Source organism: Acipenser ruthenus, chromosome 17 (assembly GCF_902713425.1).
Source record: "Acipenser ruthenus chromosome 17, fAciRut3.2 maternal haplotype, whole genome shotgun sequence".
NCBI classification, from domain to species: domain Eukaryota; kingdom Metazoa; phylum Chordata; class Actinopteri; order Acipenseriformes; family Acipenseridae; genus Acipenser; species Acipenser ruthenus.
In genome coordinates this window covers 15510793-15534719 of record NC_081205.1, presented here as the reverse complement: position 1 = coordinate 15534719, position 23927 = coordinate 15510793, and the positions used below count along the sequence as shown (strand labels likewise).

The 23927-nt window shown below is 46.7% G+C and overlaps 2 protein-coding genes across 3 annotated transcripts in view; one reads left to right on the top strand and one right to left on the bottom strand.

Annotated features, from left to right (window-relative positions):
* Window positions 1-16875, top strand: part of gpc5b (glypican 5b) — a 395161-nt gene extending 378286 nt beyond the window's left edge. For both annotated transcript variants that reach the window (XM_058990024.1, XM_034039535.3), the window contains one exon: window positions 16396-16875. In XM_058990024.1, coding sequence (XP_058846007.1) covers window positions 16396-16574 — 179 coding nt within the window. In that variant the 3' untranslated portion in view covers window positions 16575-16875. The remainder of the gene's footprint in view (window positions 1-16395) is intronic.
* On the bottom strand, window positions 191-6134 carry LOC131697950 (uncharacterized). Its single transcript, XM_058990025.1, has 2 exons — window positions 4332-6134; window positions 191-560 (listed from the first exon to the last, which is right to left on the bottom strand). The coding sequence occupies exons 1-2, from the start codon at window positions 5385-5387 to the stop codon at window positions 546-548; spliced, it is 1071 nt and encodes a 356-aa protein (XP_058846008.1). The 5' UTR covers window positions 5388-6134; the 3' UTR covers window positions 191-545.
* Window positions 16876-23927: the final 7052 nt, after the last annotated feature.

Here is a 23927-nt window from a genome sequence, read left to right as displayed (position 1 = left end):
CCATTTTTTTTGGTCATCAGCCACCACTGAGATATATATATATATATATACACACAGTTGCCACCGCTTACACCGTACAGGGTTATTTCGGGCAGCTGTTTATATTGGACAAATAGTGTTTGCCGTTTGCCATTCCCATTGATTTCAATAACAAAGGCATCGTTTATACCTTGTGTGGGAGGGTAGTGGGTGGAGCTTTAGGGAAGGACCAGAAATGACAGCACACAGGAGCCGGAAGTGTCGTTTAGTCCTTGGAGCCCTGTACCTTCAATGGTACAGGCAGGATTTTATTTTAACAAACAAAAATAGAACAGTCCAGTATTCCAGAAAATAAACAAGAAAACCACTTGGAATTCCAGCGATGGTAAACTCAGGTTTCAAATAAAAAGAATAAACAAAAACGTCCCGTTACACACAACAATAAAGGAAGCACTGGGTTTCTCTGTGCTCCTGCAGTGGGTTTCCTCTCACCGCCTCCTGGCCCCCTTCCACGGATTACTGGCTTGTCCTGGGTTTCTTCCACTGCGGCAATCCACCAAAGTCCCTTAAGTTTCAAGCTTCTGCGAATTACAGCAGTTTGATAAAACAAAACAACAACAAAGCACAGCACGTGTTTTCAGTTCAGGACAGGGGGCCGAATGGCAAAACCATACTGCTTAAATACTGCCAAGTCCCACCCCTGCAATCAGCACGCTGCCTCACGTCAGCCAATCGATGAGAACAGCACAGCTGATTGCAATGATGGGACCTGACGGCCGCATGGTCCCACCTTGGGCCAAGATGGCCGCCTGACCCGGAACTTCCTGTATGGTCAGAGTTCAGCCTCCTGACCCAATCACGGTCAACCCTACACAGCGCTGCCGGTGGTCGGGAGGGCGAATTACAACAGGGACTCCTTTCAATCCTGTCACACATCCCCCCCCTCAGAGTGGAGCCGTAGGCACACTCGGCCAACCCTAACTCCCCTAAATGACCCCCCTCCCTTGAAAAAAAATCTGCATTTTGATGCTCCTTACCCGAACGATGTTTAACAGTGAAGTTAAAGGGTTGCAGCGCCAGACTCCACCGAGTAATCCGGGCGTTCGTGTCCCTCATCGTGTTTAGCCACTTAAGAGGAGCGTGATCTGTGACAAGAGTGAAGGACCGCCCCAGGAGATAATATCGAAGAGAGTTTGTGGCCCATTTAATGGCCAGGCACTCCTTCTCAATAACTGAGTAGTTGCGCTCCCTTTGAGCCATTTTCCTGCTAATGTATAGCACGGGGTGTTCTACCCCATCGATCTCCTGGGACAAGACGGCCCCCAGACCGACATCCGAGGCGTCTGTCTGGAGGATGAATTCCCTGTCGAAATCTGGTGAAACTAGTGCAGGGGCTTGGCAAAGTATCCGCTTTATCGTGTCAAACGCTTCCTGACACTCATCTGACCATTTTACAGTGTTTGGGGCGCTCTTCTTAGTGAGGTCAATCAAGGGGCTAACAATGGTGGAAAACTCGGGGATAAAACGGCGATAATAGCCTGCCAGCCCCAAAAGTGACCTCACTTGAGCCTTGGTTCGTGGGACCGGAGTGTCCACCAAGGCCTGGACCTTGGAAGCCACTGGTTTCACCCGACCATTACCCATGCTAAAGCCAAGATATTGGGTCTCTTGTTTGCCAAACGCGCATTTGCCTAGGTTGACTGTTAGCCCCGCCTCCCTCAAAGACTGCAGGACAGCCGCCAATCTATCAAGGTGCTCCTTCCAGGTAGAGCTAAAAATAACAACGTCATCAATATATGCTGCCGCATACTGATGATGGGGACGTAACACCTTGTCCATCAGTCTCTGGAAGGTAGCTGGGGCCCCATGCAAACCGAAGGGCATGGTCTTGAAATGAAACAAGCCATCCGGGGTAGCAAATGCGGTTTTCTCCTTGGAACTGGGTGTTAACGGGATCTGCCAATATCCCTTTGTCAGGTCCAGAGTGGACAAGAACCTCGCCTTACCCAGTCTGTCGAGGAGCTCATCCACTCGAGGCATGGGGTACGCATCGAACTTAGAGATAGCGTTCACCTTTCTAAAGTCCACACAGAAACGAGTGGAGCCATCCTTCTTAGGTACCATTACCACAGGACTACACCACTCGCTCTGGGAAGGCTGCACTACTCCCAGCTCGAGCATACTGGCCACTTCCCGGCGCATTACACCCCGCCGACTTTCCGGGATCCGGTAAGGCCTCTGACGCACCCGAACACCTGGCGGAGTAATAATGGCATGTTCAATAATGTCAGTTCTACCGGGCAACTCAGAAAAAACATCACTGAATTCCTCAATTAATTGACCCAGCTCCTGTTTCTGACGGGGAAGTAACTGTTCCCCCATCGAAATTCTAGCTGTTTGACCAGATGGCCCTGCCTCAGGACCGAAATCCTCCTCGGGGCTATCATTAGCAACAAACAGGGCTTCTCTGTCTCTCCAGGGTTTTAACAAATTTACATGATAAATTTGGAGTGGTTTTCGATGGTCGGGCTGCCTGATTTCATAATTCACTCTCCCTATAGCCCGAACCACCTCATAAGGCCCCTGCCACTTGGCAAACAACTTAGATTCGGCTGTGGGAAGGAGCAGCAGTACCTTATCTCCAGGTCGAAAAGTCCGAATTCGTGCTTTTTGATTGTACTGCTGCTGCTGCTGATGCTGAGCATTGCGCAGGTTCTCTTGAGCCAAACGACCGACTAATTCTAAGCGATCTCTTAGCAGTAGTACGTATTTGACTACATTTTTAGAAGTAGAGGTTTGGTCCTCCCACCCTTCTCGCACGAGATCGAGAATGCCTCGGGGTTGTCTCCCATATAGCAGCTCAAACGGGGAGAACCCTGTTGAACTCTGTGGCACCTCTCTCACTGCAAACATCAGGAAGGGGAGGAGTTTTGCCCAATGTTTTTGTTCCTGGTTCACAAATCGCCTCAGCATTTGCTTCAGGGTCTGATTAAACCTTTCCACCAGGCCATCTGTCTGCGGATGGTACACAGAGGTCCTGATGGGACGGATTTTCAAAATTTTGTATACTTCTTTGAGGGTATCGGACATGAAGTTGGTTCCCTGATCCGTCAGAATCTCTTTGGGCACCCCTACTCTAGCAATGATCTCAACTAGTTCTTTAGCAATGGCGACGGCACTAGTGGAGCGCAGTGGCACCGCCTCTGGATATCGCGTAGCATAATCCACCACTACTAGAATGTGCGTATATCCAGAGTCGGCGGGATGCACTGGGCCCACTATGTCCATGGCTATGCGATCGAAGGGAGTACAAACCAGGGGCAGTGGGACCAGCGGGGCCGGGCGAACCCGCCCCGGCGCTACTCTCTGGCAATCGGGACACTCCGCTACATATTTCCTCACATCCACGTGGAGTCCCATCCAATAAAACCGGGCCAGTATTCGTTCCAAGGTCTTTTCCCGCCCCAGGTGGCCAGAAAAGGGAATATCATGTGCCAACCGCATGACCTCCCGGCGGAAAGACCCCGGAACCAATAATTGGGTTACAGGCTGTCCTGTGCCCGGGGCTTGGGATACCCTATACAGCAAATGCCCCATCACGATGAAGTGAGGAAATGTGAGCGGCCCGCAGCCTTCAACTTCCTTCCCCTCGACAGACCGAACCCGCCCCCGGATGTGCACCAGAGTGGGGTCGTTACTTTGCTCCCACTCTAGGTCCACACCCCGGTCCCAGAATTGCGGTATGCCGAGCGGGGCCACAGTAGCTTCTGCTCTAGGGATCTCAGTAACCCGCTCCTGCTGGTCACACTGGACACCCACCCCCTTCTGTGTTCGTTTGACAGGCAAAGCAGACTCTCCCACCAATCCCCAGCCTTGCCTCATTAATGCCCCCTCAAGTTTCTCGGCCCTCCGCTCTCTTTTAGTTTTATGGGGCCGGAACCTGGAAGTAAATATGTCGGCCTGCAAGGGGAAGATCTGGCCAATTGGATCCCCCATTGCGACCACCTTTTCTACAATAGGTGGCCGAGCCGCATTGACCTTAACTTGTGTATAGTAAGGCCAATCTCGACCCAAAATTACTGGGTATGGCACCTTTTTAGCAACGGCCACGACTACGTGGCACGTCCGACTTTCCACAGTCATTCTAACTTTAGTGGTAGGATACGCCTTGGTTTCTCCATGAATACACGAGATGGTCACAGACCCCTGTGGCCGCCAGGGCGTACCCTCCAAGAGAGCAGACCGAATTATAGTGTGACTACACCCTGAGTCCACTAATGCGTGGGTACTCATATTACCAACAACTACATTAATAATGCAAGGCCCCTCCCGACCCCTTCCCCTGTACTCACCACCCTCTGCGTCCGGACATCGCAAGGCCACGTCACACTCCATTGCGGCAGGACAGAATCTCGCGATGTGTCCCACCTCATGGCACCGGAAGCAGGTAGGGGAAGGCAACGCTGTGGGAGACGGCTGCTTGTCCCTTGGTCCACCACTGGGGGGGGGGTCCAGGGATTCTCTCTGGCCCAGCTGGGAGCTAACCTCGGTCTCCACTTTGGAGTCGAGGCGCTCAAAGGGACGGGGAAAACTGAAGGCCTCGCTGCAGTCCTTGGGTGCGCTGGTAAAGGGCGATGCTTCACTGGGACTGCTGGGGCTGGACTGGGGTCCACCCGAAGCAGTGAATCCTCGAAAGCCTCCGCCAGTTCGACGGCCTTGTCCATCGTCTCGGGACTGTGGCGAGCGACCCAGGCTCGAGTCTCCGGTTCCAACACCTCCAGGAACTGGTCGACCCCCACAGACTCCATGATTTGTTGGGTGGTCCGTTCAGTGGGACGCAGCCAGCGGGTCAGATGGTCCCAGAGTTGCTGGGCCGCAATGCGGGGCCGGGTTCCCTCTGGACGCTTGTAGGTCCGGAAACGCCGGCAATGCGTTTCCGGAGTGATATTGAGGCGTTGGAGGATAGCTGCCTTCACCTGGGGATAATCCTCCGCTGCCACATTGCTCAGGGCCCGGTATGCTGCCTGCGCCTCACCAGTCAGACAAGGGGCGAGTTGTGCCGCCCAACATCTGGCTGGCCACCCTGACACTGTAGCCACCCGCTCAAACGTGGTCAGGAAGGCCTCCGGGTCATCTTCTGAGGTCATCTTTTGCAGCCGGATTTTGGGCGTCGGCTGCGCTGGTCCAGCTGCTGCGGCCGGGACCTGGGCTTGGGCCTGGGCCTGGGCCACTACCAGGTTCTGAATGGCCAGACACATGGCCGCCATCTTGTCAGTCATCGCGGTCAGATGGGCTGAACGCTCAGCATCCCTCTGAGCATCCCGTTCTTCCCGACGCCGCTCTACACCGTCACGGTGTCTCTCCTGATCCTCCAAGACGGCTTGCAGGGTGTGCCGGTCCATGCTCATCCCACTTCTGACACCACCTTGTGGGAGGGTAGTGGGTGGAGCTTTAGGGAAGGACCAGAAATGACAGCACACAGGAGCCGGAAGTGTCGTTTAGTCCTTGGAGCCCTGTACCTTCAATGGTACAGGCAGGATTTTATTTTAACAAACAAAAATAGAACAGTCCAGTATTCCAGAAAATAAACAAGAAAACCACCTGGAATACCAGCGATGGTAAACTCAGGTTTCAAATAAAAAGAATAAACAAAAACGTCCCGTTACACACAACAATAAAGGAAGCACTGGGTTTCTCTGTGCTCCTGCAGTGGGTTTCCTCTCACCGCCTCCTGGCCCCCTTCCACGGATTACTGGCTTGTCCTGGGTTTCTTCCACTGCGGCAATCCACCAAAGTCCCTTAAGTTTCAAGCTTCTGCGAATTACAGCAGTTTGATAAAACAAAACAACAACAAAGCACAGCACGTGTTTTCAGTTCAGGACAGGGGGCCGAATGGCAAAACCATACTGCTTAAATACTGCCAAGTCCCACCCCTGCAATCAGCACGCTGCCTCACGTCAGCCAATCGATGAGAACAGCACAGCTGATTGCAATGATGGGACCTGACGGCCGCATGGTCCCACCTTGGGCCAAGATGGCCGCCTGACCCGGAACTTCCTGTATGGTCAGAGTTCAGCCTCCTGACCCAATCACGGTCAACCCTACACAGCGCTGCCGGTGGTCGGGAGGGCGAATTACAACAGGGACTCCTTTCAATCCTGTCACACTTGTTATGCACAGCGTATATTTCGGGCAAACTCAGCTGTTTGGATCTCGTTATGTGCCATTCCCGTAGATTTAAATAACAGGAGGGTTTAGGTCGGCCAGGGTGTCTTTGGCTCACCGCGCACCAGGGAACCCTGTAGTCTGGCCGGAGCTGTGTTGTCCTCCGACGCTGTAGCTCCGAGGTGGCTGCATGGTGAGTCTGCAGTGTGAAAAGAAGTGGTCGGCTGACAGCACACGCTTCGGAGGACAGTGTGTGTTTGTCTTTGCCGCTCCCAAGTCAGCGCAGGGGTGGTGGTGAGCCGAGCTTAAATAATAAATGGATATCCTAAACTGGGAGAAAATAATAAAAAATAATTGGTGACTACTGGGGGTGGGAGCAGGTCTGACATGACCAGTCAGGGATAGGGAGTGTTGGACCAATGAATGAGGAAGGGGGATGGACTTGGGTGTGTGTGTGGAGATGACAGTTTGAAAGAGAGAAGCGTATCTGGCGGTGGGAAATTTGAGAGAGGAGGTTGAGTTTGTGAGAGAATGAGAGCCATTGTTCACTATAAGCAAAATAATTAATAAATAGACAGCGGTTTCCAACTGCTTTGAACTGTTGTCTGTCTCATTATATCCTGGAAACCCCGCAGCTCAGCGCTACAATATGTAAATAAATCCTGTTCGTCTGCGGGGCGTATCAACTTCAACCTCCGTCTCGCTCTCCTGCCTGTCACTCAGCAGCGAATGCACGCACCCACACGGCAGACGGCTACTCTGTCACAAGCATTAATACCCTGCATCTTTCTAACAAGGGATTTAGGGGAGCTCCCTTATAAAAGATGAATCTCAAAACACCAATAATATAGTACAGTAATTGTTACAGCTGTGTTTAATGGTATTTAAAACAGAATTCATTTATCCGACTTTTCACATATCCGACTTTACTCTGGTCAGATGCGCAAAGGATTACTGTACTTTTTATTACATCCATAGGTTTTAATATTAGTTTTTAATATTTTGTTTTTTATTAATAATAGTAATGAGTGTGTAACAGGGTGAGCAGCCCTGTACATTGTTTTGTTTATTTTTTATTAGTTTTAGAACGGAGTCCCCTCTGCTCATGTGCAGTGTATTTTGTATTTGTTTTGTTTTATGATTTGTTTTATTATATTTAAATGTATGACGGCGTACCGCTGTGTTATTGTTTTGTTTATTTTTAAAACGTGTCCCGGCAGAGGCGAGATCGGTGCTCGTCCTCTGCCAGGAGTAATAATTAAAACTCGTGCAGAAGGTGGCCATCTCCCGAATTAATGAGGTGATTTAATTTGTTGCTAATCGGGAGATGGTAACCTGTTATAAAAAGCCTGCAGCTCTCTAGCTCGGGGTGGGTGTTAAAGACGAGAGAGCGAGAACGAGAGGAGAGAAACAAAACAAAACGAAACAAAACGTAAAGATTCCAGGAACAGTGACAGCAACTGCCCAGCCTGACCTGGGATCGGATTATTTGTTGTTTATTTTGTGTTCATGATTTGTTTTTGTTTAACCTTTTATTTTCGCTCTTTGAGCAAAGTGTTTTCTGTTTGAATATTTTATTTATTTTTGTTTGCTTTAAATAAAACGGCGCCCGCGCCACTGCACCGTACCTTTTGTTTTTGTTGTGCCTTCTTCTGGTCTGACGTCACCACTCAGCCATTCCTGTCACAGAGTGTAATAAAGATTTTTCTAACCGCATACACGCATGTTTTTTTTCTTTATTACTGTCCTTTTCGTTAGTCCGAAATGTGTTTATTTTATTTTTTCTCATCTCACGAACAAAGAATTCTTCACACAACAAAAAAATCTCTTCTCCATAAAGAAAAAGTACTCTTACAAAAACTAATTTGGACACTGATTTCTGATAAATATTCTGGTAAAGCTAAGCATCTAACTTGAATTCTAAAACAAAGTATTGGTCAATATTAAAGAAGACAAATACAATAAGTAATAAATAAAACGTTCTATTTCTGACATTTTAGAAAGCATACCTGAACTGGTGTAGAGGGATACAGTGGAGGAAATCCTATGAGTGAGCTTTGTTACACTGTGCAAGACTGGATATTAAAACTTAAAGCAATAAGTATTCTGGTTTCTACAATAATATTTCAATGTGATACCTGGCTTTGCAGTCACCATTGCAGAAAACCATATTTCACTGAAGAACAAATTTCCCACCCAGTCATTCTGCACTGGGAGGGAGCGGCTAATATTTAGGGATCAATTAATAACAAAGGGTCTGGGTGGAGTTAATAGACAATAATGTAGATCATTTGAATACAGCATTGTCTTGTGAGACGGCTTGCATATTAAAATCATTGGAAGTATTGGAAGAGCTATGCTGGTAAACTGGCAAGTGTAAACGCACTGCTGTGAAAATACATGCTCTTTATTTTCCATTCTAACAAATGTGATACTCCTCAACATATCATCAGCTTCCCAGGACTGCGGAGCACAGATCTAATCCAGGGGTATAAAAGACAAGCGGACGCTTTCAATTACTGGGCCAGGGTTCCTTAATGCTCTTCGATCAGAGTGATTTAGTGTGGCAAACATGCTGACAAGGCTGCCTGTGGCCTGGGGGAGAGAGAGGAGAGAGGACAGCGGGGAGAGGGATGTACCTGTGAGGTATTAATTGAATGGGCTCGCTCGGTTGAGAGAGCTGGAGTCAGCAGCATGGTGTGATGGTGGGGGAGAGAGGGATGGATGTACCTGTGAGGTATTAATTGAATGGGCTCGCTCGGCTGAGAGAGCTAGAGTCAGCAGTATGGTGTGATGGAGGGTGGTGGCAGGGAGAAGCTCACAGAGAATGTAGTGAATCTCAGGCTTGTCTGCCAGCCTCCATTACAATGATTTATTCCTAATTTACTTTAATGACATTCTGAAGGTTGTCTATTTAATGCCCTGACTTCTACAGTCAAGGATTTCCAAAGAGTTACATTCCCTTACAGAGGTGCTGATAGCTTGGTGCTTCTGCGCGTAACCTGGACAGATTACATTATATCTATTATATTGCGACAGGGTAGCCGAGGGTTGACGTTCCCAGACCAGATAGCTGATAGAGACAACACACAGGCAGGTACTTGGGTGAAAAGCACTCTCTTGCGCCGTTTTTATTAAACACAAAAATAAAATAAATATTTGAACAAAGACAACACTCACAGAGCAAAATAAAAGGTTTAACAAAAACAGATCTCGAACACAAATCACAAACACAACATGTAGGTCAGGCTGGGCAGTAGCCTTCAGTAATACTTTGGGTTTTGTTTTTGCTTTTCTCCGCTCACTCTCGTTCTCTCCTCTCAAACACTCACCCTGAACAAGGGAAGCTGCAGGCTTTTATACCGGTAACCATCTCCAGACCAGCAATAAATAATCAATTCATTAATCTGGAGGTCACCTTCTGCACGGGGTTTTTAAACAGCAACTCTGTTTATAATTAAGCCGCTGCCAACCACGCATTTTCACAAGATGTCTGACAGGGACGAACTGCTAACAAATCGTCCCTAACAGACCACATCCAAACTAGCAACAAAAGACAAACATTACTTTTCTTTAAGTCACAAAATACATTTAAATCATACAATAACATCACCCGTTCCCAAACAATACATTCTTTTAAATACACCAATACATTTTAAAATAATAACATACATTTAAAGAGCAGGGCTTTGCCCTGCCCCCTCTCATGTGCAGGGCTTTTCCTAACTATAGAGACTCAGAGACAGAAGCTGCAGTGAAGCACTGTATAGAGACTCAGAGACAGAAGCTGCAGTGAAGCACTGTATAGAGACTCAGACAGAAGCTGCAGTGAAGCACTGTATAGAGACTCAGACAGAAGCTGCAGTGAGGCGCTGTATAGAGAGACAGAAGCTGCAGTGAAGCACTGTATAGAGACTCAGACAGAAGCTGCAGTGAAGCACTGTATAGAGACTCAGAGACAGAAGCTGCAGTGAAGCACTGTATAGAGACTCAGACAGAAGCTGCAGTGAAGCACTGTATAGAGACTCAGACAGAAGCTGCAGTGAGGCGCTGTATAGAGACTCAGACAGAAGCTGCAGTGAAGCACTGTATAGAGACTCAGACAGAAGCTGCAGTGAAGCACTGTATAGAGACTCAGACAGAAGCTGCAGTGAAGCACTGTATAGAGACTCAGACAGAAGCTGCAGTGAAGCACTGTATATAGACTCAGAGACAGAAGCTGCAGTGAGGCGCTGTATAGAGACTCAGACAGAAGCTGCAGTGAGGCGCTGTATAGAGACTCAGACAGAAGCTGCAGTGAGGCGCTGTATAGAGACTCAGAGACAGAAGCTGCAGTGAAGCACTGTAAAGAGACTCAGACAGAAGCTGCAGTGAGGCGCTGTATAGAGACTCAGACAGAAGCTGCAGTGAGGCGCTGTATAGAGACTCAGAGACAGAAGCTGCAGTGAAGCACTGTAAAGAGACTCAGACAGAAGCTGCAGTGAAGCACTGTATAGAGACTCAGACAGAAGCTGCAGTGAGGCACTGTATAGAGACTCAGACAGAAGCTGCAGTGAAGCACTGTATAGAGACTCAGACAGAAGCTGCAGTGAAGCACTGTATAGAGACTCAGACAGAAGCTGCAGTGAAGCACTGTATAGAGACTCAGAGACAGAAGCTGCAGTGAGGCGCTGTATAGAGACTCAGACAGAAGCTGCAGTGAGGCGCTGTATAGAGACTCAGACAGAAGCTGCAGTGAGGCGCTGTATAGAGACTCAGAGACAGAAGCTGCAGTGAAGCACTGTAAAGAGACTCAGACAGAAGCTGCAGTGAAGCACTGTATAGAGACTCAGACAGAAGCTGCAGTGAGGCACTGTATAGAGACTCAGACAGAAGCTGCAGTGAGGCACTGTATAGAGAATCAGACAGAAGCTGCAGTGAGGCGCTGTTGCGCACATTTATTAACAAACACAACTTAAAGAAAACGGCACGAGGGCCAAAATAGGTTTAAACAAAACACAGGAACAAACACCAAGCAAACATTTACCTTTAGGCAGGGTAGTAACATTCACTAAAGGTTCAGATAAAGTACACAAACAATTACACTCACCTAACTTCTTCCAGTAGACAGAAATACATCCTTTTATACGGTGTATATCTGCCTTTCAAATTTCAAATATATGCTTTTTTTACTGATTGTTTTGTATACTTATACTGTATTACACTTCAATGTAACATCCCATATTATATATACAGTAGTGTGCAAATGTATTAGAACACCCCATTTGATTTGCTGTGCATATGAAATCAAATCACTAACTGAATCTTGGAAAATTGTCAAAATAGGCAAATTAGTGATTGTCTAATTTAATTGATGGCTTTAATAGGCTATACATTTAAAAATATTAAAAATAGTAAAAGAAAAGGAATACCTAGCTGTGGCAGGATAGCCGCAGAGGGAAGACTGAGACAGAAAATGCAGTGAAACCAAAATATTTTAATTGACAAAACACAAATAAAAAGGCACAAGAGCCAAACAAAAGGTTTAAACATCAAACAAAGGCTTCTAAACAAAACACATCAAATTAAACAAGTATTTTACAGACACCACTTACTCTGTCTCTTTGAACAAAACCACCCAATTAACTAATAATTAACAATTAAGCACTTAAGGCTCCAGCCACATTCTCACATGCATTTTCGCAGGGAGGAATTTAACCCCCTCCCTGCTGATCCAAACCAAAACAAGAATAATCATAATGAAAACAGTAAAAATAACAATAACAAACACCACAAATTATAGGGGCGAGCTAGCACCCCATCACACTAGCCAAAAATGATTGTTTAATTAATGGAGAAAGTAAATTTAATGCAATCCTTGAATTACAGGGTATGCCTGGACTCTTCTTCTGCTGTATGTATTGTATGAGTTTTTTAAAGTGCTCAAATTGTCATTTATACCTCTGTAATCCAGCCCACTGTCTAATCCAGCATAATGTATACCTCTGTAAACCAGCCCACTGTCTAATCCAGCAGAATGCTCCGGCCTGTGCAATGCCGGATTAGACAAGTGTTACTGTATGTCAAAGAGGATACCAATATGTGAAAACTTCAAAATGTAAAAGCTAACTCCTAGGCTATACTATACTGTATATATGTAGGCTTATTTATTATATAAACAACAAAGGTCGGAGAACTGCAGCCGATGAACTCTGTGAAATGATTTGCCCCAAGCATACCCACATCAGCCTATTGCTGGCTACGTGTAACTACAGTAGCCCATCACATATCTGACTGCGGTGGGACCAGAGTAAGGGCGGATATGTAAAAAGTTGGATAAATTAATCCTGTTTAAAATACCATTATACACAGCTGTAACAATTACTATATTCACACAATTATTATTTTGAGATTCATCTTTTACAAGGGAGTTCCCCTAAATCCCTTGTTTAGAAAGATGCAGGGTATTAATGCTTGTGACAGGGTAGCCGTCTGCTGTGTGGGTGCTTGCATTCGCTGCTGAGTGACAGGCAGGACGAAGGTGGAGTTGATAAGCCCCACAAGCGAACAGGATTTATTTACACATCAACACACTGAACAGCTCACGTGACACTACCAGCATGGCAGCACACGAAGCACATACAACACAGTGTACAAAAACATTGGTAGGATCTACAATACCTGAACTAATCTTCTCTGTTATTATTATTTGTTTATTTAGCAGACGCCTTTATCCAAGGCGACTTACAGAGACTAGGGTGTGTGAACAATGCATCAGCTGCAGAGTCACTTACAATTACGTCTCACCAGAAAGACGGAGCACAAGAAGGTTAAGTGACTTGCTCAGGGTCACACAATGAGTCAGTGGCTGAGGTGGGATTTGAACTGGGGACCTCCTGGTTACAAGCCCTTTTCTTTAACCACTGGACCACACAGCCTCCTCTATCATGGCGAATATGTGACGGGTGGATACACGACGGATTACTGTACTATAATACATTGGAGGCTTTGTGGTCCAGTGGTTAAAGTCCAGGGCTTGTAACCAGAAGGTCACCGGTTCAAATCCCACCTCTGCCACTGACTGACTCACTATGTGATCCTGAACAAGTCACTTAACCTCCTTGTGCTCCATCCTACGGATGTTCTGTCAAGTCAATGTCCTATTGTAAGTGACTCTGCATATAATGCACAGTTCACAGCCTACCTCTGTAAAGCGCCTTTTGATGGTAGTCCAATATGAAAGGTGCTATATAAAAAAATATATATATTGTGATCATCAGAAACAATAAACCTGCACTGACTGCTTACACAAGCACATGTATTCATACATCAGTAACATTAATACAGCTGTTTACGTCAATAGCACAGGAGCATGTATATTAACTGTGATTGCTCTACAAAGACTGAGTGACCACAGCATTGGAGAGTTGCTTGTTCTCTCTGCAGAGCAGGACCCGACCCTCTCTGCTTGATGGACAGCGAGAGATATTAACCTCGTAATCTGAGTGATTAGTGAATGAGAGAGGAAAAGGGAGGCTCTGAAGTCTTGTCACTGTACATCTGCATTTTAGAAATGCATAGCTGTCATTTTGTTGCATTTTATTGAAATACATAATGCATAATTCTGTGTAAAAATGACCTCTGATTCTAGTCATTATTTCACAGTTCCAAAATTCATGTTGACAGGAAATGTTGCTTTTGTGGAGAAGTGTCTATCAGGTGACAAACAATCCTGTTATTCAGCTCAAAGTTAGGCGCTTTTTCCCATCAAATTGAGGTTAAAGCAAAGAGAGGCCTGGAGACAAGCAGAACATGATTATTTACTAAGCATACACTTTCAAAGCAATATGGCCTTATTTCATGCATTTGTTTCCAGTTCTACCATACATTACTGTATATTTCAGCCCTAGACACTCGAGCAGTCCTTCTCATCAATGCAGAGATGTTTCTGATTACCCTGTGGACAGTAATCATTTTCTGGTTTAGTTTGGTTCATTGATTCCTTTGTCATGTGTAGCTGCCATCACCTGTGATTTTAATTTGGGTGCAATTCTTCTCTCGGTACTCTTATTAAGCAATCTAGCAATTCATCCAGCTCCTGTCACTAAACATGAAGTCATCAGGCTGTCAGAGCAGCCGAGGCAGCGCAAAGGGCCCAGCGCACTCCACAAGTAGAGTCTGTCAAATAGAGATCGGAGACACTAATCCACATACTCAGATTGAAACCAGCTAGAGGCTAACCAAGGCATTCAAAACCATTTTCTTACCTTCATTTGGATTGTTCGGCGTTTTCCTTAGAGTCAGTATTCCCTTTTTGCTCGTTATGGTATTTCATTTGTGACTAAGTGTGTTGAGTTGGTTGGCACTATTTTGTAATTTATTTTAACCCTTTCTCAGGAGCAAGGGGTAGAAACATGTTTTTAACAAAAAAAGCCTGGGTCCCAGAGTGGCTCATCTGTTCGAAGCGCAGCCGCATGGTGTGCAGGGTGAGTCGTACAGTGCAGCGTTGTGTCCTGTCGGTGCGAAGTAGGCCGCTCTTCGCTGGGAGCGCATTGGCTCTGGTGCTCCCATGGGTGAGTGAGGCAAAACCGTCAGGGACTGTTCATCAGTCCTCATCAGGCTGGCCTGCCGCCCAGTGAGCTCAAAGGTAGACACCTGCAGGGCTTCCAGAGGTTGATAGCTTTCCTATAAAAGCTTCCATTCCTGGGTGAAAAAGTAAGCTGACTTGGTCATGGGATCGAATGATGCCCACTAAACCAGGTTTTATGAGCCATGTGGGGACTTGCTGCGGTGAGGGGATAGGCGATTGGGCATTCCAAATTGTGAGAAAATCAGGGGAAAAATTATAATTGAACACACTAAATAATAATAATAAAAAAAATCCTGCTGTATTAAACAAATCCAATATATTCACAATCAATTAATCCATTAACAGGAAAGCTTCTCTAACAAGGGTCAAGTTAACAAGCTTCATGAGAATACAACCAACAAGCGCCCATTTTGTGCATTCTCACTCCGCTTCGGCCAAGTCAGGGAGCGCTCACCCGTGCAAATGTGTCTCAAATGTGCCCAAGAGTCAGCTCCGATTCCTCCCCTATCACACAGTCAGCTCAGATTCCTCCCCTATCACAGTCAGCTCCGATTCCTCCCCTATCACACAGTCAGCTCCGATTCCTCCCCTATCACAGAGTCAGCTTAGATTCCTCCCCTATCACAGAGTCAGCTCAGATTCCTCCCCTATCACAGTCAGCTCCGATTCCTCCCCTATCACAGTCAGCTCCGATTCCTCCCTTAACACAGAGAGTCAGCTCAGATTCCTCCCCTATCACAGTCAGCTCCGATTCCTCCCCTATCACAGTCAGCTCCGATTCCTCCCTTAACACAGAGAGTCAGCTCAGATTCCTCCCCTATCACACAGTCAGCTCAGATTCCTCCCCTATCACACAGTCAGCTCCGATTCCTCCCCTATCACACAGCCAGCTCCGATTCCTCCCCTATCACACAGTCAGCTCCGATTCCTCCCCTATCACACAGTCAGCTCCAATTCCTCCCCTATCACAGAGTCAGCTTAGATTCCTCCCCCATCACAGAGTCAGCTCAGATTCCTCCCCTAGCACAGTCAGCTCAGATTCCTCCCCTATCAGAGTCAGCTCAGATTCCTCCCTTAGCACACAGTCAGCTCCGATTCCTCCCCTATCACAGAGTCAGCTCAGATTCCTCCCCTATCACAGAGTCAGCTCAGATTCCTCCCCTATCACACAGCCAGCTCCGATTCCTCCCCTATCACACAGTCAGCTCCAATTCCTCCCCTATCACACAGCTCCAATTCCTCCCCTATCACAGAGTCAGCTCAGATTCCTCCCCTAGCACACAGTCAGCTCCAATTCCTCCCCTATCACACAGTCAGCTCCAATTCCTCCCCTATCACAGAGTCAGCTCAGATTCCTCCCCTAGCACACAGTCAGCTCCGATTCCTCCCCTATCACAAAGTCATCTCAGGTTCCTCCCCCATCACAGTCAACTTCTTTTCCTCCCCTATCACAGAGTCAACTCCGATTCCTCTGCTATCACTGCAAGTCAGCTCTGATTCCTCCCCTATCACAATCACATTAGGGGTTGCGCTGGAAACGTATGCTTAAGAGATCAACAATTAAAAAGAAGTGTCCGTGTCAACTTAGAAGCATTTTCTGGTTTGTTTTTCTGGACAAAAACTTTATTAAAACAGCTTTGTAACCATGTCTCTCTCTTGTCTTTGTCTTTGTCTTTCCACAGCTGACAGATGGAAGAATGAGTTGTTCACAAAGGATCCCCCTCGAGGGAAGGAGAGGGGGTTCGACACCACACAGCAAACCACTACCACCAGCAGACCCTTGTTCATCCTCAAGGGGGGCTCCAGCATGTTGCGCCCCAGCCTCCTACTCCTCCTGCTGCTCCTGCTCCCCCTCTCCTAGCCTCACAGCAGCTGCCCCTTTCAACACCATTCTGTGTATAGTCCCTTCAATCGATCCTTTCAATGGATAGGGGAGAGAGGGAGTGGCCTCCGACGCCTGTCATATTAAAGTTTGCAGCATGCTGGGAATGGGCGTCTAGTCCAAGTAGTGCTGGACAGATGTTTGAGTATCTTGGAATGTATCGAAAGAGAAATTACCATGTCTGTGTTCGCCGGAAGCATCGCAGTGTAATTTATAGATATTAGTATGCCAAAAAAGATATTAAAGATAAGTAAATAAATCAATAAAACACAAACCAGAAGAGTGTTTCTCTCCTTTCTTTGGGGATAATTATTCACAGCTAACTTTCTAAAATAACAGTGGTGTATTTTTATCAGTTAAATGAAACAAAAAAATACTATGATATGTTAGCACATAACCAAATGCATGGTTTATGAACGCACCCGCTTTTAATCTCATGTCATCTCCCCGACAAAGGACAGAATCCGTAGCTGCAGTGCATCACACAAAACTGCCCGTTACATCTACCTGTAATGTGACTTTCCACGTCAGACCAGCCTCCACTGCTGCTTGTCTGTTTGTCCACGACACAAGCAGCTGATCCACATTCACATCTCATTTTTGCTTGAATGCAGTCTCGGAGTAGACTCGTGATACAGAGTTGTTAGCAGGTTCTACCACACTTTTAATTAGTCTACCAATTCAAACTATTCCACAATGTAGATATTTAAACAGGCACTTTTTTGTCTAATCTGACTTAAACAATAGTGACATCTGGTATTTGTTTTAAGAGTCTGGTCTTTGTGCAAAAAAAAATTGTATATCAGTACAAAAAAAGAAAACTTTCTGAAGAAAATGCACAGAATGTTGTGTAGTATTATTGTAATGCAAGTATAGTTATTTGGGAGTTGAACATATTTACAGTGCGTTATGAATATTGACATGTGGGTTACCTCTCTTTCCCTCTTCATTTAACCTATTGCTGTCAGTTTTCCCTTATGTAAATGTGCACAATAATGTTGCAGTTTTCCCCATGGTTATGCTATTGTAAGAAACTAATATTGTGGTTCATAATTTATAATCATTCATGTCCAAACAGTTAAGATGTTAGCATAGTTCCTTTATTTGATTCCAGTAATGTTACACACATATTATTTAAACATTATCTTTATACAAAATAATGTAGCAGTCGTTATTCCAGAAGTAAAGGAAGACTCAATGACCTGTCCCTTCATGCCTTCAAGGTCCAAATGTCTCTCCTGTGGCTGTATTTAAATGCCTTCTTGAAGGCTGTGAGCTATAATCTTGCTGTGTTATCAACTGGTTATTGTTAACTTGCTAATTACATTCAACAGCAGTATCTCCTCTAGTAAGCAGGATGCGTGCTTTCAAGTTCAGCCAAACTGCACCCTCTTCAGAAAGACATACTCTGACCAGAAATGTCAAACCACAACTTGGTTCCTTTTCATAAACCACTTATTCTGCATTCTTAAGATAGTTGTTTTTAGCTACGCAGACAAAATCTCTTTTCAGCTCCCTATCAAGTATGAAATGTAACCATTACCAAATGGGTATTATTACTGTTTTGTGTGAGAAAGTTTTTTCTCTTCTGTGTGTTTTTTTCTGTTTTTTTTTTCAAAAAACACAAACTTAGCTGCTGGGCTCAGCAGCTCTGCGTTGACCGAGACACGCGCTTCAGGTCAGACTGCTTGCCGTCCCTTCCACAGTGTATCGTTGCTGTCTTGGTGCCTGCTTGCAGACCATTGCAAAGGCTGTTAGAGCTCTAACAGCAGGCTCCCTCAGTCTTTGCCAGAAGCTGTATAGGTGGGGATCCCTATATACTGCTTCTGCGGTAACTGTAGGTCATAGACCTACCCCATTCCCGACTCGGTACATGTACAGAACAGCAAATGAGGTTACCACACCAGTACATGCTTGGGGTACTGTACTGACCGGTACCAAACCATACCGAGTGTACCGCACCAAGGGTACCGTACCGAGGGTATCATACTGTACTGGTACTCAAACCAACCGGTTCATCTCGGTTCAAACTACTGTACCTAAGATACCATACCATACCTAACCAGCGCTAAGGCACCAAACCGGTACTAAACCGGCACAGGCTTGGTGCAATCTCGGTTCATTACCATTCCGACTCAGCCCTGTTCCATTTCCATTTTCTGCAGGTTTTGTGTGCATTCTCCAAGTGTATGCAGGAGAAATGTTTCTCCTGCAGCTCTACAGAGTGCTCTGCATCCCTCTCCTGGGCAGCACTCTTCATCACCCTCTCATAGAGAGGTGGCTGCGTCCTCACACCATGGCTCTGTGCCAAGGGAGAGCCACGCACCTGGGAACAGAGAAGCTGTGGGCAGCAGTTTCCCACAGGCACACGTGCCTGATGGGGACAAAGCTGGTTCCGTTCCATCCAGTTCCGGCCCACTACAGAACGGTGTTTACATCCCAGTCTGGTACCAAGCAGGCCTTCTTGACAGTCCTGTTGCTGTCTTTAGCGCTGAGGTAGCAACTGTACATTCTTACTGTACATTGCTTGATATTAGCATAATGTCTGGGTTTTACCCCTGTGCCAGCACTGAGCACTGAAGGAAACAGCAATGTACCCAAGACTCTGACACTGAAGAAAACAGCAATGTACCTGAGACTGGCACTGAAGGAAACAGCAATGTACCCTAGACTGGCACTGAAGAAAACAGCAATGTACCCTAGACTGGCACTGAAGGAAACAGCAATGTACCCAAGACTGGCACTGAAGGAAACAGCAATGTACCCAAGACTGGCACTGAAGGAAACAGCAATGTACCTGAGACTCTGACACTGAAGGAAACAGCAATGTACCTGAGACACTGACACTGAAGGAAAAAGGGATCCCTCAATATACAATACAGTGAAAAAGTGTTTGTCTGATTTTCTGCATTTTTGCATATTTTTGACACTGAATGTCAGATCTTCATCCAAAACCTAATATTAGATAAAAGGGACCCTGAGTGAACAAATAACACAAAAATGTCATACATATTTCATTTATTTATTAAAGTTAGTTATGCAACACCCAATGCCCCCGTGTGAAAAAGTAATCGCCACCTTAGACTCAATAACTGGTTACGCCACCTTTACAGCAATAACTGCAACCAAACGCTTCCTGTAGTTATTGATTAGTCACTCACAGTGCCATGGAGGAATTTTGGCCCACTCCTCCATGCAGAACTGCTTCAACTCAACTTTCTTTAAAGCCGTATTTAATCAAGTCTGCAGCTCAAACCTCCTTTCAGCTATTTGATAACTCAAAACAAGAGGGTTTTCTAGGAGCATTGTTTCACTAACGAGATGTGCTTTAAAGCCCTGGGAATTACATCTGGGAATAGACATTGCCATTCTAGAACCTCTTACACACAGCTGAAAGGGAACTCTTAATTAATTAGATGCACTCAGGTGAGTAATCAATCAGATAGATAAATACCCACTTCCCCAACCATTGGAACCTTGAAGTTCAAAAATGTACATACTGTAGCGAAACGCTTTAATGAGGAACGTGAAGCAGGTTTGCAGTTCAAAGCAGTTCAAACTATTTTATTAGCAGGTACAGTGGGTTCAGCAACACAACAACCACACAGTGACATCAGCAGACAGGACTGACACACACACACTGCCAGCACACAGGCTGGTCGTTATACCCCACACCCTTACAACACAGCAACCACACAGGAACATCAGCAGACAGGACTAACACACACAAACACAAACACACACACCGCCAGCACACAGGCTGGTCTTTATACCCCACACCCTTACAACACAGCAACATCAGCAGACAGGACTGACACACGCACACTGCCAGCACACAGGCTGGTCTCCCCCACACCCGTACAACATTGTAACAGTGTTATTACCTTCACACCAACCAGTGCTCGCTGTCCGATCCAGTCCCCTGAATTCCATCAATGCCTTCAATCCCCTGAATCCCTTAAGAACATAAGAACATAAGAAAGTTTACAAACAAGAGGAGTCCATTCAGCCCATCTTGCTCGCTTGGTTGTTTGTAGCTTATTGATCCCAGAATCTCATCAAGCAGGGTGTCAGCTTCAACAACATTACTGGGGAGTTGGTTCCAGATTCCCACAATTCTCTGTGTAAAAAAGTGCCTCCTATTTTCTGTTCTGAATGCCCCTTTATCTAATCTCCACTTGTGAACCCTGGTCCTTGTTTCTTTTTTTACATCGAAAAAGTCTCCTGGGTCGACATTGTCAATACCTTTTAGAATTTTGAATGCTTGAATCAGATCGCCGTGTAGTCTTCTTTGCTCAAGACTAAATAGATTTGATTATTTTAGCCTGTCTGTCCCGGTCGCTCTTCTTTGCAGTCTTTCTAGAGCAGCAATATCCTTTTTGTAGCGAGGTGACCAGAACTGAACACAGTATTCTAAAATCCCTTCAATCCCCCTAATCCCTTCAATCCCCTCAATCCCTTCAATCCTTTCAATCCCCTCAATCCCTTCAATCCCCTGAATCCCTTCAATCCCCTGAATCCCCTCAATCCCCTGAATCCCTTCAATCCCCTGAATCCCCTCAATCCCCTGAATCCCTTCAATCCTTTCAATCCCCTGAATCCCTTCAATCCCCTGAATCCCTTCAATCCCCTGAATCCCCTCAATCCCCTGAATCCTTTCAATCCCCTGAATCCCTTCAATCCCCTGAATCCCTTCAATCCCCTGAATCCCCTCAATCCCCTGAATCCCTTCAATCCCCTGAATCCCTTCAATCCCCTGAATCCCTTCAATCCCCCGAATCCCTTCAATCCCCCGAATCCCTTCAACCCCCTAAATCCCTTCAATCCCCTCAATCCCCTGAATCCCTTCAATCCTTTCAATCCCCTGAATCCCTTCAATCCCCTGAATCCCTTCAATCCCCCTAATCCCTTCAACCCCCTAAATCCCTTCAATCCCCCGAATCCCTTCAATCCCCTGAATCTCTTCAATCCCCTGAATCTCTTCAATCCCCTCAATCCCCTGAATCTCTTCAATCCCCTCAATCCCCTCAATCCCCTGAATCTCTTCAATCCCCTCAATCCCCTCAATCCCTTCAATCCCTTCAATCCCCTAAATCTCTTCAATCCCCTGAATCCCTTCAATCCCCTGAATCCCTTCAATCCCTTCAATCCCCTGAATCTCTTCAATCCCCTCAATCCCCTAAATCTCTTCAATCCCCTCATTCCCCTAAATCTCTTCAATCCCCTCAATCCCTTCAATCCCCCGAATCACTTCAATCCCCCGAATCCCTTCAATTCCCTGAATCCCTTCAATCCCCTGAATCCCTTCAATCCCCTGAATCCCTTCAGATGGACCAAGGGATGGGCATCTGGCTGGAAGGGGAGGAGTGGTGCTTTGCCATTGGAGAGGTCGGGCATGTGTGAGGCACTGGACCCAATGAGGAGGAAAGGGAGGAGCAGCAGGTCCAGGAAGAAGGGGAAGAAGCTGATGCGAGCTCCTGCGCCCACAAAGGTGGAGCATGAGGGTACAAGAGTTAGGGTTAGGGTTAGGGTCCAAGGCCCTTGGGGGCAATGTGGGACTGGCTGGTGGAGGGGAACATAAGGAGGGACCTCCCAAGGGCATTGGGCTTGAGATGGGGAGTGATGGGAAGCCTGTATCGCCTAGAGCTGCTGAGCCTGCAACACCTAGGGCTGCTGAGCCTGTAACGCCCAGGGAGGCCTGCTCGCCATCACCTGGAGAGGCCTGCTTGCCATCGCCCGGGGAGGCCTGATCGCCATTGATCGGGGAGGCCTGCTCGTCATAGCCTGGGGAGGCCTGCTCGCCATCGCCTGGGGAGGCCTGCTCGCCATCGCCTGGGGAGGCCTGCACCACCCCGCCCGGTGATGCCTGCTTCTCATCTCCCGGGGCTTTGTTGTATCCAGTAGCAGCATTTGGGCTGCCTGAAATTCTGGGGCTGGAGCCCAAAAGAAGGGAGCCACCGACTACAGAGAAGGGGGAGAGGTGAGGAGACCACCTCCACGTGTAGTAGTTGCACTGCCGGAAGACGCAGCACTGCGCCACTGCCGGAGTGTTCTGTGCTGAGAGCAGCATGACTGCTGCCAGTGCCACCACCATCACCCGGGGAGGCCTGTTTGCCATCGTCCAGGGATGCCTGTTCGTCACCGCCTGGGGGTCGTTTGCTATGCCACACCACTGACAGCCTTTCTGTCTGCTGCCACAACTGCCTTTGCTGGAGGAGCCAGCCTTGGCGCTGTCAGCATTGCCGCTAACAGCATGGCCGCTGTTAGTATTGCCGCTGGCAACTTTGCCATTGGCTGCATTTCCGCTGCTAGGACCATCTATGCTGAAGGAGCCAGCCTTACCGCTGTTAGCATTGCCGCTGCCAGCGTTGCCACTGATAGCATTGCCACTGCCAGGAGTGCCCCGGCTGGCAGAGCCAGCCATGGCGCTGTCAGCATTTCTGCTGAACATGTATTAGAAATGCAACTGGACTGACTAATTAAACTGTTGTGTTTTGAGAAACAGATAAAATTGCTGTGTCTTGAGAAAAGGGCCCCTTTATTGCAGACATACTGAACGCTGTGACCTACTGAACTGGATGACTAAGGTAGGTGCTATCTGGACTGGATTAGGCTGAAAGAACAGTTGAATTATGCACAGATAATTCACAACAGCAACAACAAGCGGTTGACTTGGGGAAGACATAAAGCATCGATGTCTCAGCGGAGAAGGACATTAAAACATCAAAGGACTGTGAATTTTAAAGAGGCAAGATACACCAATGACCTCCTGAAGGTGGCTATTTTGCAGAGTGAAAAGATTATAAATATTGAAGCAAAACTAAACATTTTGCGCTCTACATCGAATGCTAAACAAGCTGCTGTCACTCTGCTAAGCGAAGCTGCAACTCTGGGACTCTGCCTAAAAACTGACTATGAGAATGCGTTACAGTTAAATAATTTAGGACTCAAGAAGAGAAAGCAAGTGACGACGGCCATAAATCTTACAGAGACTGTTAGCAGACAAAACCATCTGGGTCTGCTGTACACCTAAACCCACTGTATCCAAAAGAAACTGTGTCCTGCTACTTGGGTAGCTAAAGATTCAGCGACGAGGACAGAGCAGACGGGCGCTGTTGTGTTGATCTTACCGAGGACTGAAGACTTTGTTGCGGCTGTTTGTTGATTCTATCGAGGATTGAAAACTTTGTTGCCGAGTTTGATCCAGTTTGGGGATTGAAAACTTTGTTGCTGAGATGAGGGCCTTTTATACTGGACACTTCAACAGTTTGAGTTTCCAAACCAGCGGACCAAAAGTCAAAGCTACAAGAATTCATTGAGTATAATTCCAGT